Source organism: Scardinius erythrophthalmus, assembly GCF_964197995.2.
Source record: "Scardinius erythrophthalmus genome assembly, chromosome: 5".
Classification (NCBI taxonomy): Eukaryota; Metazoa; Chordata; class Actinopteri; order Cypriniformes; family Leuciscidae; genus Scardinius; species Scardinius erythrophthalmus.
In genome coordinates, this window is record NC_138225.1 from 14,430,121 (window position 1) to 14,449,559 (window position 19,439).

At 37.5% G+C, this 19,439-nt stretch overlaps 1 protein-coding gene across 2 annotated transcripts; it reads right to left on the reverse strand.

Moving 5' to 3' along the window:
• Positions 1-367: 367 nt before the first annotated feature.
• gpr83 (G protein-coupled receptor 83) lies at positions 368-11,450 on the reverse strand (the record flags this gene model as incomplete). 2 transcript variants are annotated; one of them, XM_081365431.1, is made up of 4 exons in its annotated part: positions 368-2,885; positions 4,079-4,212; positions 4,358-4,505; positions 11,026-11,450. In XM_081365431.1, 4 exons carry the CDS (start codon positions 11,232-11,234, stop codon positions 2,408-2,410), a joined length of 969 nt encoding a protein of 322 aa, XP_081221557.1. In that variant the 3' UTR covers positions 368-2,407. The 2 variants fall into 2 exon arrangements, with proteins under 2 accessions (XP_081221557.1, XP_081221556.1); XM_081365430.1 differs by lacking the exon at positions 11,026-11,450 and adding an exon at positions 5,457-5,774 and having other exon boundaries at positions 4,358-4,483.
• Between the last annotated feature and the right edge of the window lie 7,989 nt (positions 11,451-19,439).

Consider the following 19,439-nt stretch of genomic DNA (forward strand, 5'->3'; position numbering starts at 1 on the left):
CATGAAAATGTTAATCCGTTAAAAATGTTTAACATACATTCTAAATCATTACATCTTAAAGACATCTTCTAAATGTCTATTTGACATCTGACAGGAAACGTCCTATAGATGTATTGCAGCGTATCAGCAGCGACTGTATGGGAATTTATCTCATTCAATTATGTGTCTATTTCTCTCCAATTTAATAAATTAATCTGTCTTTCACAAATGGATAGTCTAACAGAACAACAGCTTTTCAACATCAGCAAAGAGTGCTTGATAGATTGATAAATTCTTAATTTATTTATTTTTTGACAATAACTCATGACAAAATATATTTTAGTTTGCAGCTCATGTTACAAAAATAGAAACATCTCCATGACCACCTGATGTGTAACATTTTTAATAGTTTATGTATTTAAATTACAAGCAAACATAACATTTTTGGGTTCATTTATCATCTTTGAAATATATACATTGAATTCACAGGCACAGAGGAAACAGGCATAGGCTTAACATTTTACAGTATCACCCATATCGTTTCAATTAGTATTTCATTTAAGACCTATAACGGCTTCACAACTATAACAATTACAACAATTAATTCTTGCAGAACTATGAAAAATCCAAATAGACATTTATATCTACACACGGTGTGGACAAACACCCTCACACGCTCTAACGTCACACAAGATCAAATAGCAACATAGGAATTTATTTTATGCATTAAAATAACTGTGCAACAATACATTCAGTTCTTCTGTGGCTGGATTTAATGCTATGTGTAAAATCCTCTTTTGCAGCAATTCAAAGCAAAATACCCACCCACTGGGCAAAAGTATCCTATAAGGATGATACAATACAACAGTCACCTCTGTGTTAGCTTGGTTTAAACAGTTGGCTCCCTTGACAATTCTCTTCGCAGACTAAATGTGCTTTTAGTGTATTTTTTACAATCCTATCACACCATGTCCAGTGCAAATAATTTCCCCCAATTTCCCCAAGCTGGGGCCACTGGAGCAGCCGCTGGGATAAGTGCCTTGCTTAAGGGCACAGTATCTGCAGTAATCGGGCCAGTTTCCTTCTAATTATCACCTCCATTACTGTATCATAGTATTACTGTAGACCTACATTTAAGTCAGGTCCAAGTAGGTAAATTATATTTGATTTATAGGTTTTGTTCACTAAGGATTTTTTTTATTCTTTGCATATGCACATAAGAAAAGCCCCAGAAAGAGTTTTTGCACAATTTCAAGACTTGGTCCATTGCATGTCATAAGCGGCAAAACATACTGACAATAATTAACACTGTCAGATAAAGGCTACAGGTCAAAGTGGTCACATTAAACTGCACCAGTTATTCACACTCGTTGCTAGAGCAATGGGAGTTCAGTTCATTACTTAATGGCGCAAGAATAATTCAGCAAGGTGTGAATGAAAGCTCACCCCAGAGACCTGGCCAACCTATTATTTTTACAATAAATACTAACAAAGGTAGCATTATAAAAATATAATTGTCATAGATTTACATTTTATTTATTAAGCTCAGATTGGGTGCTCTGGGTTCAGGCAAAAATTCAGAGCTTGGAGCCCTCCCCTGGACAGCATGCCAAATACGCATAATCTTTGCTCTGTTTAATTTGATGTAAGTGTGAACTCGTGAAAAGCCCCTTTAAATCCTACCAAAGGTAGAAATACACTCTATGACTTTTGCCTCAGTTTACAGTCTGGACAAGTCGAAGCTTGTAGTCAGAAGTCAGAGACAATCAGCAGATTTTGGACAGTTGGAGTTGACAGATTTCACAGAAAATCACGTGGTGTATGATGTGCACAGACTCCAAATTTTCAGCTTCAGTCTACGATCCCATCCATTAGTAAAAAATCAAACAAGTTTGATATTTTGAGCCAATTTTAGAACACGTTTTTTATTTGTCACTTATCTCCTAGCAACAAGACGCATGTTTCTGAGTGAGTTTGTTGTGTTCAGAATAAATTGAAAGTCTATTAGTGTGTGATCCTCAGTTGTGTTTGATGCAGTTTTTCAGCAAGTGTATGATGTCAACGTCTTAAAATCGGTTCTGATTTTAAAAGTCACGTAGTGTGTTCCACTATGGAGTTTATTTGATTTTCTAGCTGTTAGGTAAACTTGTTTTCTTGAAAAATGGAACAGAGTTTCTATTTAACATCTTATACTTACTGTATTTATGTCATCTCTTCCATGCAACACAGTTTTTTCGAAAGAGATGGTTTTAAGTGTCATTTTCAATAAGATGGAGAGGACTGAATGACAGCCGTGGGTGAGATAAAAATGATAAACCGCATCACCAGGATGGGAGACTGTTATACTGTTTTCATATGCAAATATGTGTTTATAAAAATTCTGAAATTCTAAAAGAGAAAATAGAATGGTGAAATCTTGGGTGCTTCCTTAGGATTGCTGGATGGCATTGCCCTTGACAACACGGCCAATTAGAGGCAGGGCTCTGAGTTCCGCACGGAAGCTGTGATTGAGCCAACAGTATATAAAGGGGTTATAGCAGGTAGAGCTCATGGCCAACCAGTGGAAAGTAAAGTACAAGGCATTATTAGCCTGGATCATTTTACTTGACAGCAGCACAACGTAACAGTTTAGAGGAAACCAGCAGACAGCAAACACAGCCACCACTGCAATCAGCATTTTCAAAGTCGTCTTCTTCCTCCTGCGATGAGCGGCCGATTGAGCCAGTGTGACATCACCGACGGCATTCCGGAACCAAACCTTCTTGGCCACCACGAGGTACGATAAGGAAATAATCGCTAAGGGCAACATGTAGAGGAGAACAAAGGAGGCAAGATCCAGATATTTCCAGAAGAGATCTGAGGGATGAGGGAAGCTGGGCAGACATACCATCCGTACTCTGTTATTGCTAAAAGAGTCAAGAAGAGAAATCTTTCAAATGGATAGTTCACTCACAAAATGAAAATTCTATCATCAATTATTCGCCCTCATTTTCTGCAAAACCCAAAAGATTTTGGTTAATCTTCTAAAAAGCCTGGTTTCTCCTAAGTTTTTTTTTCCTTTTTCTCCATCCTGTCACCTGATGAAGTTACAGTTCCTTGCAACTGTAGTCTTCGGCTTGCTTAGTGTGGGACACTTAATATTCAGACACTCAATATTCATTGACTTGACTGCACTGAAAAAAATTGTATTGCATAAAGCGCTATATAAATAAAGGTGACTTGACTTGACTTTAAACACTGAGAGGTTTTTGTCTGAAGTCTAGTGAAGAGATATGATCACTTTATGTGATTAACAGATTTCATTTAGGCTTTTATTTACATCTAAACTTTGATCAACATAAATAAACAAGGCACACTGGTAAACGTGGAAGCTCAAACATACATGTGTGATGCACAAGAACAAATGAGGTTTGTTCTAGCATAAGAAACATGCACAAGCTTCTGTGTTTGTCTGATGTGCACTATGTCCAAGACCTGGATTAAACAGCTTGATTTAAATGGATTCGTTTTACGAAGCCTTTGTGACGTGACCTTTCAGATCTTTTAAGTTTTGGTTACCTGGAAATTCAATGGAGGGACAGAAACCTCTCAGGTTTCATTAAATATGTCTTAATTTGTGTTTCGAAGTTTAAGTTGTGTAGAAAGTCTTATGGTTTTGAAATGACATGAGAGTGAGTAAATGATTAACTAACCTTTTAACATCACACTATTGTTAATGAAGAAAATCCTATTATTTTTTCATTGTTTTAAGCAATTTCATGTAAAATAATTAATTAACCATAATAAACTAAATTGCATTTTTCAAGCTCATAACTAGAACTCATAGTGCAATCAAGGATGACAGATTAAATACAATGAGAGGTTTCACTGGGCAAAAAACATATCTCTCTGAAGCACTTATCTCTCTATTCAGGCATGACTTTGAATGCAGCTTTTTAATATTTTTTAATTTAACGGTGATTTCTTGTGCCCCTGCACGGTAAAAATGTTTTCATCATGACATTATAAAATTCTTATTATTTCATCTAATTAAATTGTCACAAAGTAATTTTTACTTGATTTTCTAAATAAATAAGAAAGATTAAGAGAAAATTCATACATAAATTCAAAGCGCAGCAGTTTCTGGTAGATGGCATGAGGTAGAGAGAAGCAAGACCCCATCAGCCAGATGACACCGATCCAGGCTACGCCCTGAAGCCGAGACATCCGCTGTTTCATTGGATGCATCACCACCTGATGGACAGCAACAATCCCCAATCATGACTGCACATTGGTATTCACTGATTCATTAAGTTTTGATAAGAGGTGGGAAAAAGCTATTCACTCTAAAGGTTTCATTGATAATATTTTACAAAAGGCTGTTTGTGAGAACATTTACCTGGTGTCTATCAATGGCGATGGCAACCAGTGTAAGAACAGAGACATGGACAGAACAATACTGTGCAAAGCGGCTCACATGGCACATCACTTTCCCGAACACCCATGTACTGTAAACAAACCGAACCTGAGAGAACAAGTAAAGTGGCCTTGGATCCAGATACATGTAAGAATTAAAAAGCATGCATGCACATGTTCCCCCCCACCCAATCACAGAGAGATGAATCATGCACATTCTCTAGTCTCTGCTAAACAATTAACAATGTTATAGAGACAACAACACACCAAAACTCTAGAGGAATTATGCAGCATTATCCTACTCTTTTGGAAACGCTCTGTTTTGTTTGGAGACACCACCACCAAACACCAGTACATTATTAAACTGCTTCAGCTATTAATCGGCTCAGTGACAAATAAAGATGTCCAAGAAGATAACAGTGAGAAATCTTTTATAAATCCTGTTTTAAACCCATGTGTCAAGTTCTTAAACATTCTTATTCATGTTGGATATATGATTTTAAGAACATTATTGTTTGTTTGTTTTTACAAATATTATGACTTAATGTGTCTAAAAATGTCAAGTGCTGTAAGAATAAAGTATTACATACTTAATAATTATTCACGAAACATTTAAAAAAAAAAATAATTTATTTTTAAAGTAATTAATATCAACTCAAAAAGACAAAAAACTGTCAAAAAGGTGTAATATTTAATTGTTTTCTTGTCACATGATAAATAATGGGTTTCGTTGGTAAGCCCACACATAGATTTGGCAGAAAAATATTAAGAAAAAATAATAAATAACCAACTTAGGTTATAGGCTACTAAGATTTCAAGAATTTCAGCCTTAATATTTTCCAATCTAAGGACAGTTACACATTCAATTTGTTTTCTTTTTTGAGCGAATTGTATTAATGCATTTTGAATATAGCTAAATCCAAGATTAGGACTATGAGCGATTGACCTGTAACAAAATTGTCTAGATTTTGAACTGCATAAAAAGGAACGAGTAGCCTAATAATTGTATTTTAATAAATAAATAAAAATCAAGACAGCCCATTGTTTTCTTAGCCTATTAAGTGAAACTCGTGTAAACTTACCAGTGTAAAAGGCGTGTTGAGGAGAGTTATAAGGATGTCAGCAATGGCTAAATTCATGATGAACAAACTTGTCACTGAGTGCATTCTTTTATTCTTAATAACAACGTGACAAACCACCACGTTTCCGAAAAGCGAGATGACGATAATAACGGAATATGAGACGATGAGAAGCGCTCTAATAGTCGGTCTGTGAGATTCAGACTCGTAATTCGCTCCTCTCTCGTACATCGTGTCCAAAGAGAAATTAAAAAACGTGGAGAAATTCTGAAAGATATAAAACTGCGAGAATACATCCAAGGAGGTGTTTCTGAATGTCATCGTAACGAGATTATCCGGAGCAGGTGCAGTGTCAAAAACACCAAAGCGCAGTTCTGAGTCACTTTTGGACACAGTTCGGTGATGTTTGACTCAGCCTGCTGCGAGTCTAACGCTGCGCGAGCGTCAAGTGAAGCGGACTGGATGAAAGCAGGGTCAGTGATGCGTCTCAACCCCTGGCATGATTCTAATCACAGTCTTGGCTGCCACTTCACAGACTCACACACATACCATCGCCACTTCTCAGTAGTAGCCTATGCGCCTCACTGAAGAAGGTCACTTTTAATTGAATTGAAACCCTCAATAAACCCATAAATCAAAAGGGGCTTTTTAAATTAATTTAAAGGTATCCAAAAGAGAAATCAATTTAATGGCTTTCTTATTTTTAACAAATTTTTAAAAATTTGCATAAAAAGGTATTAACCTCATTCATCCACTGATTAAAGTTGGGTTTAGATTTAAACCATCTGCATTTATGAATGAAAAACTTTCCAAAACATTACAAGAAATGAATAACAAAATCACACTCTTTGTTTTCCAGACATACACCAAACCTAATAAACTTCACCGTGAGGGGTGGGAGTTTAATCCTCCTAGATCTTAACTAATTCTGCACCTCAATCCAAAAGGGTTGCACCATATCACATCAAAATTAAATTTCAATATTAAAAATTGATTAGTAGAAAAAATCTCATTTAAAATTTTGAAGTTCACGTCCTTTAAACGGACAGTATGGCATTTTTCGCCACTAGGGGTCGCTAACCTATTTACAATAACAAAGGCGTAGATTGATGACGCAACATTTGCTAAGAATTATGGATCTTGTCATCAACGTCAAGCCGACCGATCTAATCATGTTTATGGATGACTGAATACATCGATGTTTTTATCATGACTGTGATATGAAGCAGTTCGGGATTGCTAAGAGACAGCTATCAGCTCCACACGCGACGCGAGTCCCGCGGATATAAAAGGAATATGGACATTTCATTCTACCGAACTACACGCAGAATTACTACTCACAGGTCAGTTTATTAGACAAATTAAACTTGTGAGGTAACGCAGCGCTGTTTCACTTGGTCTAACATTACACTATCACACTAAACTGCATTTGAATGTATGTGTTAGTTTGTCTGTATGAGACTAGCAGTAAGCTAGATCAACATTAGAATAACATACAGATCATATTCTGACATTTTATCATTGTTGAACTATATAACATTGATTAGTTTTATGTAAATGTGCTCACCTGTTTAATAAAGTACATGTAGGAGCGGTTGAAGTCTTGGACGTGGAGCTCTCGTTTATATACTGTCTATGGGAGCTCTAGGCATTTCGAAAACACAGCGCTGATATTGATTCTCGTTTTAGTTCCCCTTTTCTATCCAAAGTCTGCTTGCCATGGTCCATAATAATGTTTGAACGAAACAACAACAGCGTGCAAATAGACATTGCGAACTACAAAGTTGTCCGCGTCAGTCGCTTTGGTTACTATCAGAGGGCTCTGGTTCATAGGTCTGGTTGCTATGGCAGCACGAGTGGAAACCAGGGACAATGCGGATATGACGCCATTGAAGGCGACAAAACGGAAATAAAGAAATGGGACGTTTCTCGAATTAAATTACAAATTTCTCCTGGTTTGAAAGTTGTTGGAACAGTCGGGATAATGAAAGTACACAACAAAAAAAAATATATAACATAGATATAGTGATTTTTGCTATTTTTAAAGCAAAAAGGTTACATATTGTGCCTTTAATGGCTCGTCCCTGTCGCCGTGTCGCCTTGTCAATGACGTAATATCCGTGTTATCTCTGGTTTCCGCTCGTACTGCCATAGTAACCATGGCTACAGACGTGGACAACTGCATTACGTATAGCGGCACGCTCACGCTGTTGTTCTTTCTTTCAAACATTATGGATCATGGTAGGGCTGGACTGGGACAAAAAATCGGCCCGGGCATTTTGGCCCAGACCAGCCCACTATTTGATCATAAACACCACCCATCTTTGCACGCCCTTAATTATATGCATACCAACTCCTATTCATTAAAACCACTAATGCCATGTAATGAGTGAGTATAGGAACGAGTGAGAGTTAACAAATGAAATAAGTAAAAATTTGACATTTATTAATACAGTTGAACTATAATACACAGTGATGAATCCTGAAACAATCTATAAGCTGCACTGGCATAGCAATACAAGTGTTTCTTACAGGATTTTTGTTAAAACTATGGTGGTGGGACCTCGGTCCTTCTAGGGGGGTTGGGGGGCATGCCCCCCCGTGAGAAAATTTTGTGCATTTTAATGTTAAATTCATCAATCTGGTGCACTTTGAGAGTTCAAAATTAAAAGCTCCAACCCATATTCAGTGTGCAAATTAAACAAAGAAAAATTCAAACCTCTTTTAGTTACAGTGTCTATTTACATTACACCAATTAATCCAATGACAGTAATAGCCATATTTTGTAAAACAAATGCACTAAAAAATAAAGGAAACTTTCATAATTAGTGTTGTACCAATTTCTATACTTGAAAGAGATAAGCACATGATCTTTTATTTTGGCGGAAAACATGGTTTACAAACGCCTCTCATTAAATTTCTAGTGAATTGCGGTAATCGTCAACAGATGTGGAAATAATCTGTAGCTGGGTTATGGGTTCCTACACTCATGACATAGCCTAAGTGTTTTGAAAGTAGTTCTGCTTACCGCAGGCTCTACACTTTCTCATCTCTCCCCTGATCCTCCTCACTATCATCATCTGCCGCTGGAGCTGATGAAGGTCAGAAAACATATATTTTGACACAGTTTACAGTGTCTGCTTTAAGGGCCTGGTTCTATTTTTTCACGCTATTTCTCTGCACATTCCTTGTGTTTCTTCTCCATCTCGCTGACTATTTTGACAGATACACACTGACACTGCTGCGCGCTCACTCACTCGTTTAAAGTTGTGATTGGGCCAGCCCAGTGTCAATCAAGAAAAGAGCCGCTGATCTACGTGTTTCATGGGCTGGTCTGTCAGAAAAAGAAAAAAAAACTAACACTGACTTTTTTTGACCAGTGCATTACACCGGCACAAACCCAGCGCCGCCAATTAAGCAAAACAAAACAAAACGAATGGGCCGCCGATGTACACATTTTATGGGCTGTAAAAAAAAAAAAAAAAAAAAAAAAAGTATGTATGAGTATGAGATGCATCGGCCCAAAAAGCACGTCGGCCCACCGGGAAAATGCCCGGTATGCCCAATGGCCAGTCCAGCCATGGATCATGGCAAGCAGAATTTGGGACAAAAGGAGAAACAAAACGAGGATCAATATCAGCGTGACGTTTTCGAGATGCCGAGAGCTCCACGTCTGTGACAAACTTCGACTTGACAGAGACGCGCAAATGTAGAGGTGAGCAAATCATAAAACTAATGTTATAAAGCTCAACATGATGAAATGTTAGAATATGATCCGTATGTTATTCTAATGTTGATCTAGCTTACTGCTAATCTCATACAGATAAACTAACATATTGAATAACATAGCCTACAAACTATAAACAATAACAAACTAACACATTATAACTTTCAACACACTCAAATGTAGTTTAGTGTGATAGTGTAGACCAAGTGAAACAGCGCTGCGTTACCTCACAAGTTTCATTCGTCTAATAAACTGACCTGTGTAAGTATTATTCAGCACTTGCGGGTAAATTAGTTCGTTAGAATGAAATGTCTTTATTCCTTTATATCCGCGGGACTCGTGTGTGGCGCTGATATCTGTCTCTCATTAGCAATCGCGCCCTGCTTCATTCCTAAGTCATGTTAAAAACATCAATGTATTCACTCATCCATAAACATTATTAGATCCTTCGGCATGACGGCAAGTTCCATAATTCCGCTTGCGTCATCAACATACATACACCTTTGTTATTGTAAGAGGTTAGCGACCCCTAGCGGCGAAAAAAAATACATATTGTAGCTTTAAGTGCATAAATATTTTTGTGCATAAATACTTTTGGATTCAGCAGATGGAACAATTTTCACAGCTCCATCATCAACCAGAGAACACTAGCCAAGCCATTCCCCTTAAATGCTAAATTAAGGTTTGATAAGTGTAATCTGTTCAAGATTCTATTCTTGTCTATCAAGGACCATTCTTTTTTTGTATCTGAATTCTACCAACGGCAACAGGTGAATAACAGTATTAGTGAATAAGTTAGTGCTGTTTAAAAGTGCACTCAGTCAGCCCTTAAAACCTTCATTAAAGGAACACTCCACCGTTTTTTCAAATAGGGCTTATTCACATTCTTTCCTACATTTAGATAGGTGGGTATATGCATTTTTGTCTCAGTGCATGCATTGTTTTAGTTTGACAGGGTCGGCGCTAGCTTAGCTTAGCACAATGAATGGAATCCTTTGTTGCCAGCTAGCATGTCCTGAGTAAGAGATCAAAAAAACAAAACAAAACACGTAATTACTTCTTGCGGCCTGCGTATTCACAACGAGTACAAATAGCGGTGCAGATTAACAGGTGATTTCCTAGGCAGATATTGACTTGGGACTATATTATGGCTAAGCACAGGCGAAGCACAGCTACTTAGGCGAAGCACTGCTACTTGGGCGCAGAGATATCACGCAACACATGAAATCCCACCACTTCCGTCCATATTCCGGCTTGAATAGTAGCTGCCTGGCTGTTTTGGCTATTGGGAGAATATGCAGACTGAAATAGTGTCGGTGCTGTGGCGAGTGGGACAAGTTGCTGCCATCGATGACCAGGCTCAACGCGTCAGATCAAGATGAGCGTGCCCGCAGTTGTGTCACAGCTACCGTGGATTTCACAGCGCTGATCCATCCGGCAGTACTCGATTTTTTTGAACTGGAAAAAACGCCCCACGCCGAAAGGACCAAATGGACAGCTGTCCACAGAGTAAGTGATTATTTTAAACATGACACATGTATAGTAAACTGCTTGTAGCCTTCTCCTCTCTAGTAGTTATACTAAAACTCCTGAGTCAAAAGAACCAGGCTAACTCGGTGAGAGAAATATAGCTAACTTAGCCCTGTCAATTCATTTTACAGGTAACGATAACAGCGATTTTTATTTTAGTTTGGTTGTTCATGCTAAACAGGTTGAATTCAACAAGAGGTTATACAAGAGGAGGCTAACGTTATTTGAACCGTAGTCTATGTACAGCTTCTCAGCATCTTACAACCGAATAAAGACACAGATTAACATAAGGAAGAGTAATAAAAGACAACTTACATGTGCACTTTGTTCTGCCTGTGCAGAACAGATTTGAATAGATGGGATGGGACGGCCGTATGTTTCAGACGTAGTACCGTCTTTCTGGACCCATATTCCATTTTTTCAAAGTATCTTAGTCCTCCGGTGCACAATGCTCTTCGCAAACACGATACTGTTTGATTTTGTAGAGAGGTGTTGAAGTACAGATCTCCAGAGCAGCTAGCCATTTATTTCTCAGCTCCACATTCGATGGAATTCTGTTAAACATTACATTCGTGTATGTCCTTTGCTTGTTCTCACAACCTTTTGCTACGCAGGTAATTACCATCTTTGCTGTAACTGTAGCTGTAACTTCTCAAAATAAACAATCCAAAAGCGAAGACACTCGGTGCAGGTCACGCTTGTTGTTCTTCTTCTTCTGTGTTTTGACTCGTTGCACGCCGGTATGTTGACGGAAGTCGTGGAATTTCATGTGTTGCGTGATATCTCTGCGCCCAAGTAGCAGTGCTTCGCCTAAGTAGCTGTGCTTCGCCTGTGCTTCCCCCTAATATAGTCCCAAGTCAATATCTGTCTAGGAAATCATCTAGTGTTAATCTGCATCACTATTTGTACTTGTTGTGAATACGCAGGCCACAAGAAGTAATTACGTGGGTTTCTTTTTTTTTTTATCACTTTTACTCAGGACATGCTAGCTGGCAACAAAGGATTCCATTCATTGTGCTAAGCTAGCGCCGACCCTATCAAACTAAAACAATGCATGCACTGAGACAAAAATGCATTTACCCACCAATCTAAATGCATGAAAGAATGTGAATAAGCCCTATTTCAAAAAACGGTGCAGTGTTCCTTTAAGCCTAAAAAATGCAGATAAGCTGTCAATCTGTTCATCAAGGGCATACTCTCTGAGTATCTTAGTTTATGAACTTTAAAAGACATCAGTTATGTTTGCTGTACAAAGACATATCTTTAAAAGATATTTCATATCTGAAATCAACACTTTCATAAAAGCTATAATAAATGTCTGTAAGTAAGCATCTCACCTGGACTATTTAAACATAAATATTCGCCATGTGTATGATTTAGTTTCCTCAGTCATAGATGTGTTTGTGCCTTCAGTCTCTCCAGGTTGTTGGCACAGTGTGGTGGTTGTGTGCTTTCTGTGAAAGGGTTGAATTTGAACCTTTACCCTTGATATTATTTGATTCTTGATATTTAATACTGCACTCCTTTTATGGGGCTTTTAGTTGTTGGCGATGCATTGCCTATTTTAAGGTCAAGTGCTGATGCTTACTGCATGTTGAGACACCAACGTGTTACATTTGCTGCTTTTGGTTTTTAACTAAAAACGCATCTCTCTTTGTGCACTTTTGAAAATTGCTGCTTTATGTAGGCTACAGTATGTAAAGGTTGCCGTCTCATTGCCTCAAGCAATGTGCTTGGCTTTTAACTGTTGTAACTAAAACCTTACTTAATAGTAAACATTACGTTTAGTTTAGTTAAATCTGTAAATTTTTCCAGTAATTTTCTGGCCACCACAGCTGCCAGTTTTTTACTGTAAATTTCACTGAATTATTATTTGTTTTACATTGTACAGGAGTCTCAAAGGCTATATTCTGTGGAATTGTCAGGACCATGTTTGTCCAATCATTGCATTTGGTCCAAATGCAATGATACAATGTCCTACCCTCAAAAAATTTATTGTTGAATGAACGTGATTGAATCGTACCCATTATGCATCTAATCAAATCAAGTAAACTTGGACTGCTTCGAATATTTTATATTGACACAATATTGATTTGTAGATTAAACATGATTTTAATGTCAATGTAACTTCTTTGCAACTAATTGAATCAAAATGTTTGTATTTTGTTAGTCTAATAGAATATATTCTTATTCACTCAATGTTGGTGAAGTAGGCTACTTCAATTCAACAAAATTCTGCCTTGTTACATCAACTTGTTAATGTCTAGTTCATGTATGGTTTTGGTAGTTTAATGAATATCTATCTTGTTGTTTCAATTAGATTTGTTTTAGATGACAGCACTAAGAAGCATGACATTACCAAAACTTAAGTAATCTACAAAAAAAGCACAGAAAACATGTAAAATTATTTACAAAAAAATTTAGTAAAAATTATTTTTTAATTGGGCTTTAACATGCACCAATTAAGTTTAAACAGCTTTCTTCACTTTAAGTCTCTGTAACAGAAAAGAAACATTTAGCTAACAAAATCTTGGCTCTTGAGAAAACTGATCCCCAAGCAATGCTTGTAGGACTTTAACGCCCTTTTGTTCTTAAAACTTCAAAAAATACATATACATATACATAAGAAACTCCAAGTGCATTTTGTTCAACTTAAAAGTCTTGTTCAAGGTTACTTGCTCCAGAAGCTTGTTTTAGAGAAATTGTGCTATTAATAACCTTTGTCCACATATCTACGGAACACCAGAAACTGCAGAACTCCAATAGTGCTTTCTGTTTGACTTTTCTGTCTTTTTCAAGCTCACTTACTCCAAAAGCTTGTTTCCGAGAAACTGTGCCTTTGATGACAACATCTGTCCATTTAGCCTAGATTTAGAAAGATCTTTTGCAAGACTTCAAAAATGCATTTGAGCTCTGGTGGGTAGCTCAGGTTCAAATAGTATCAGTCCAAAAAACAGAGCACAAGCCTGTGCAATGCTACTCAAGTCACTGAGGACTTAGAACCACACTTTCAATTAGGACACCAATGTCTGCTGGGTCATCGTCAGGCAGCGCTCCCTCCTTCAGTATGACATACACTCCCATCTCAATTTGCTCCATGGTACTTTGTGACTCAATGTCTGAATCCTGTGGGACGAAATACATGAAAGATCACAAACTCAAATATTTATTACAAGAATTGCACACTTACACACTCACTGGCCTCTTTATTAGGTACACCTGTAAAGTAAACTTCAATCCAATACAGGAGCTAATTCTACTGTACAATGTTTATTATTGAGGTCACAGTGGGTGCTGGAGTGTTATTGCAGTGCATTATATTATAAGATCGTTGCCTCTGAGTGAGTTCACTTAATGTAACAGGCATCACACACTTGCCCAGCGTTGGCTAATAGTGAGCCTACGTTCTGACGTACAACACAGAAGCGCTGCGCTGTTACACTGAACTCACTCAAGAGGCCCACATAGAAGAAAATTAATAGTTAAATAAAGTCATTTATTTTTATTTTTTTGTGCACAAAAAGTGTTCTTGTCGCTTGATAAACTTTCCAACCTGATGACGTAATGCGTGGCGCATCTTAGAGATGGTACAAGACGAGCATTTGTGGTTAAAAAGTATATAATTATCTTTTTTTATTTAAGAAAATGACCGATCGTTTCGCTAGATAAGACCCTTATTTCTCGGCTGGGATCGTGTCGAGCCTTTGAAGCTGCATTTCTACTGACATTTGGACCTTCAAACCATTGTTGGTTGCCATTGAAGTCCATTATATGGAGAAAAATCCTGGAATGTTTTCCTCAAAAACATTAATTTATTTTCAACTGATGAAAGAAAGACATGGACATCTTGGATGACATGGGGGTGAGTAAATTATCAGGAAATTTTAATTTTGAAAGTGAACTAATCCTTTAAAGGTGCTCTAAGCGATGTTGGGTGATGTCACTTATTGTTGACGTTCTAAGTATTGTCAAACAAAACCCTCCCTCCTCCTCATCCCGTCCCCACCCTCCCGTGCTTCTTGAAACAGTCATGAACCATTTAGAAAAACCAAACTGGATTTACACACCTGTTCAGCAAAAACAGATTCACCTGAATGTCAGATTGGAAGCCCTTCTGCCAGCAGAGTTCTCACAACGTTTTGAACGCGTTTCCGATGTAAATTCGGGACTTTGCGTATTCCTTCTCCTTTTCCCTATTCTTTGTTATGTGTTCATCGGAACGTCTTCTCTTTGGTTGTGTGTCGGCCATATCAAAATTCTCAAGAATATAAAATTTTGAACTGTGAGAGGTTCAACCAGGCACTCAGGTAGAGTCAGAGGAGTTTAAGATAGCTGCTCTTGGGGTAGGGAAAAAAATCCAAAGGAAAACAAAAGCAGGTCCCAGGCACTCAGTCAAAATAATCAGGAGAAGGATCAGGTTAAAAAGCCTTTAATGAATGTGGCTTAAGTCATTTTAAAAATATATATATGCACCAATATAACATTTTAACTTAAGTCGTTTTCGTTGTTTAGGACATCTGTCCTCTAGTTAACTTCCCTCTTCATGCATCTCTCTCCTCCAACGCCCCCTCCCCCTCCCCCTCCCCCTCCCCCTCCCCCTCATGTGCATGCGCACTAACCCCACAACCCCTATTATTGGCTGGAACACTGTTAGTTATGTTTCGTGGTCCAGGCTGGGCCAGTTTGTTTTTCTTGCCGTTTGTGGAGCCTGGGCTGTCTACAGAGACCGCGTTTTTTTACAGTGTGTTCAGGGGGACAGGCAGCTTGCGGATAGTGAGGAGATGTTTGCTGTATGCGACATGTGCTTCGGCCTAAAAAACACGTGACATCGCTAAGAGCACCTTTAATGGACATGACTCATGACTGCTCAGGCTGTTTTCTCCCAGTCAGCAGGAAATGACTACCATTATCATTCAGTCCATCTTACATTTTCTAACAGCCATGCATAAGCTAAGAGTGAAATGAATAATTTAAACCTAAAAGTATTTATTCCAGAAAAGATGTTTCGTATTACTATTGACCTGCATTATTTTGACTGTGATTGCAATCACTCACACCATTTAATATGCATCATTTGCATTTATATGACAGACTCCTCTAGATTTCTTCTTTGTCCCCATCTATCGAAGATGACAATGCATGCGCCTGGTTATAGTCATCATTTAGAGCAGCGGAAACTGAGCATTCTTTTGTTTATAATGGGCTACATTTAAATGATCTGCCAAATAGGAGGCTCCACACAAATAAACCCATAACAGCTTATTGCTCTCTAAATGCACCACTCTAGCATTTGGGGGTGTTTATATGTTGGTTTCTGGTTATTTTGGGGTATTTAATAGCACAATTAATGTCTGCTGTTCTTTGCATTTAGTGATCAGACTCATACCTGGTCTCTATGTGAACATACCTGGTCTGTACTGCCATCTAGTGGTGTGGGGAAGCATAAAGTAAAACAAATTCTTTGTGAATGATCACATATGGGTTGGTATTGCAAAACCACCAGTGTGTTTATTTGTATTTTATTTGGTTTAACCACAGTGCACATCATTGCTTCATAAATGCAATCCCCCCCACATTTTCTTCATTCACAAGTGAACCACTACTCTGTGCACCTATGCTGCGAGTTGCCCAATGATCTGTGACTTTGCTTTAGAAGTTTAGCTGGCAGAAAAAAATTAAACATTGTTCTGTGTGACATTAATGTTAATACTTAGTGTTAATGAAATAAACTCAGTGTATTGCTCAAAACAACAGACTGCTGCTATGAACTTCACTACAATGTAAATACATTCTCTCTGCACTGTGACAAAACAGGCGGTGTGCCAAATATGTAGGCTATGGGTAGTTGTGACAGCAGATGCCACGTATTATTATTGAATACGATAAATAATATGCTCTTCTCAGTAGGCTACTATCTAGATAAAGCCTCCAGCATCCACTGCGGCTTATCATAATAATGTTACTGTCATAATAATCAACCTGATGTCTATCCACTGTATTTACAACTGTGAAGTCAGAGAATTCTGGACTAAATGACACAATAATAACATGACACAATAATAATAACAAACATTTTATTTACACAATTACTCTGAATATAAATAAAATAAGATTCATCCTGCCTGAATTGCCACAGTTTGACGTCTTTTTGCAAAAAGGGTCAAAGAGTTAGTGACAGTGGCACTCTAAAAAACACTCTGAAATCATTGAAACATATGATAGCCATGCAGGAAAAGGATGAGAGGTGTGTTTGACAGGTCTAGATTTAAACATAATTTGAGATAGATGAATTTTCTGTAGTTTTTACCTTTTACTTTGTTCCTGGTGGTTCAAAAGCAATGACAGGAATGTGCTTTGCTGCATTTTTGGCAATGTTCACATTTTTAGGTTATGACACATCTCATGGGCCTAATCAGTTGACAAATACCTTATTTTTGGGGTTGGGCAGAGTGGAGATATAGAACATGGATGTTGGATGCATAGAAGTCATACACAGAATTAGGTCAACTTTAAAGTTTTTCAAGTTCAATCCACAAAACAGTTTCTGAAACATAAACTATCCAACAAGGCAAGCACACTGAAGATTAAGCAACATATCAAACCAGGCATCCAAATTCATTTTGAGTTGGCTAACGAAACCCCTTTCATTCTGATGAAGGACATTCAAATAACCTGATGAAAAAACAGATAAATAGAAAATCTCCTACAATGAATGTGAGGATATAAACAGCTGAAGCAAATTGCTGTTTTATATTCTGGGAGTGCAAGTGAAAGTAAGTGTACTTTCAGTAAAAGTGAAAGAGATTTGAATGCTTAACTAGTGTGACAGGGTTCACAGTCAACAGCAGGAAAGGCGAAGACTACTCTGAACAATTACAACAAAATCACATACAGAATATATAAATTATATAAACAAAACTCAAAGTTTTTTTTTTTTTTTTTTTTTTTTTTTGGACACAAAACTTGTGAGAGCTTCAGGTCCTCTGCACATTATTCAACTGAGACTGGAGATATTTCGACAGAAAAGGTAAAGCAACAAGCCCTGGGTCTGTTCACACACACGCACACACACTCACACGGTGTTCTGTTTAAAATATGAACGAATGGAAAAGTCTTTAAAAGCAGACACTATACAACATCTTAAAATGTGGCGTAATTGTGTGAGACACAAAAAAACTATTCTGTCCATGATTCATGATACAAACATTCTGCTGTTAACAATATAATAAGACTTATTGTGTTACTGTGACAATGATGTACATTTCAATACTTAAAGACTGTAATAATAAGCACAAAACCGGTCATAAGCAGACAATTAACTGATTTTATTACTATAGTTGTTGATATTAGTCGTTGATTAATTCAACAAATGTCAGTATTCAGATCATTTGAAATATGAAGTAATTTTTTTGTGATGCTGTGATTTTGCGTGGTTGGATGGAAATGTTTTATTTCTTCAACAGCTTTGTTCTCCCTATATTTAGGAGAGAATAATGGCATCTGCAAGCAGCAGTAAGGCTTACTATTCTGTCACATGATATTATTTCATTAACACACAAAATATAGCATAATTTAGGTCATGTACACAAGTCCATGTGTTTCTCTCTTCCTTCACAGACGAGTTTCGTCTTATTGTCCCTAATGATTCTCAGAGTGCTGAGGTCAAACTGGGGTTTGATGTCACCATACCATGTCATCTGTCTCCTGAAATCAGTACTGTTGACATGGAGATCAGATGGTTTAAGGAGACAGACTGTGCTTGTCTCTATAAGAACAGAGAGGTGATAGAAGGAAGGAACTACGAGGGCAGAACAGGTCTGTCCACTAAAGAGCTAAACAGAGGAAATGTTTCCTTGAACTTCAGAGAGTTCAGAGAATCAGACATAGGGGTTTACCTGTGTCAGGTCATCAGTAAAGACAGAGCAGAGGAAATAACAATAGAATTAGAAGGTGAGCATCCCATAACTTCACACATCAGCTCAATGTCCTCAACATCTCCTACCAGAAAGAAATGAATCTAGAGGTGATCAGTCAACTGATACACCAAATCCAATAAAACACATGCTCATGCTTTAAATTGTGTCTTGTTCCCTCAGCAAGGGAAGATTCTGATGGCAAACAAGTAAATCAGCCATCAAAGACTCAAGGTAGACAAGTTCATCTGACACTTCATGAGGTAAGTCCACTTAAGAACTACTGTACATTAACCATTAACATATTGTAATTGCTTTAATGCATTACTGTTTCCCAGACTTATACTCAGTTTTGTATAGCTTGATTTGATTTAATGCACAGGGATCCTAAATCCCACACAAAATCCATTATAAGCAGCTGTTTTGCTGTCCTTAATAGATTTTTATTTAATTTAATTGTATGTGCCCAGTATTTACATACACTTTGTATTGTAAGCAAGTGTAAATCAGGTCATAAATGTGATCTAATAAGACATGATTGTTTGACATGATTGTCTAAAGTACCAAAAGTAATATGAATCAACTCTAATCAGAAGTGACTCTAAAATCAATAACATCAGCTCTATATGGTCATCATAGTATGGTCAAGACATTTTTGGTTACTGATTCCATGCGTAACTGACACAATGGACTCTTAAGACTCTTTTTTTCTTTACTTCCACAGTCAAATAGAAAATGTGGGGAGAATCAGAGAATGAAAATGGAGGAATCTGCTTTAATGACAGGTGAGTGTTGTTAAAGTTCACTATGTTTGTG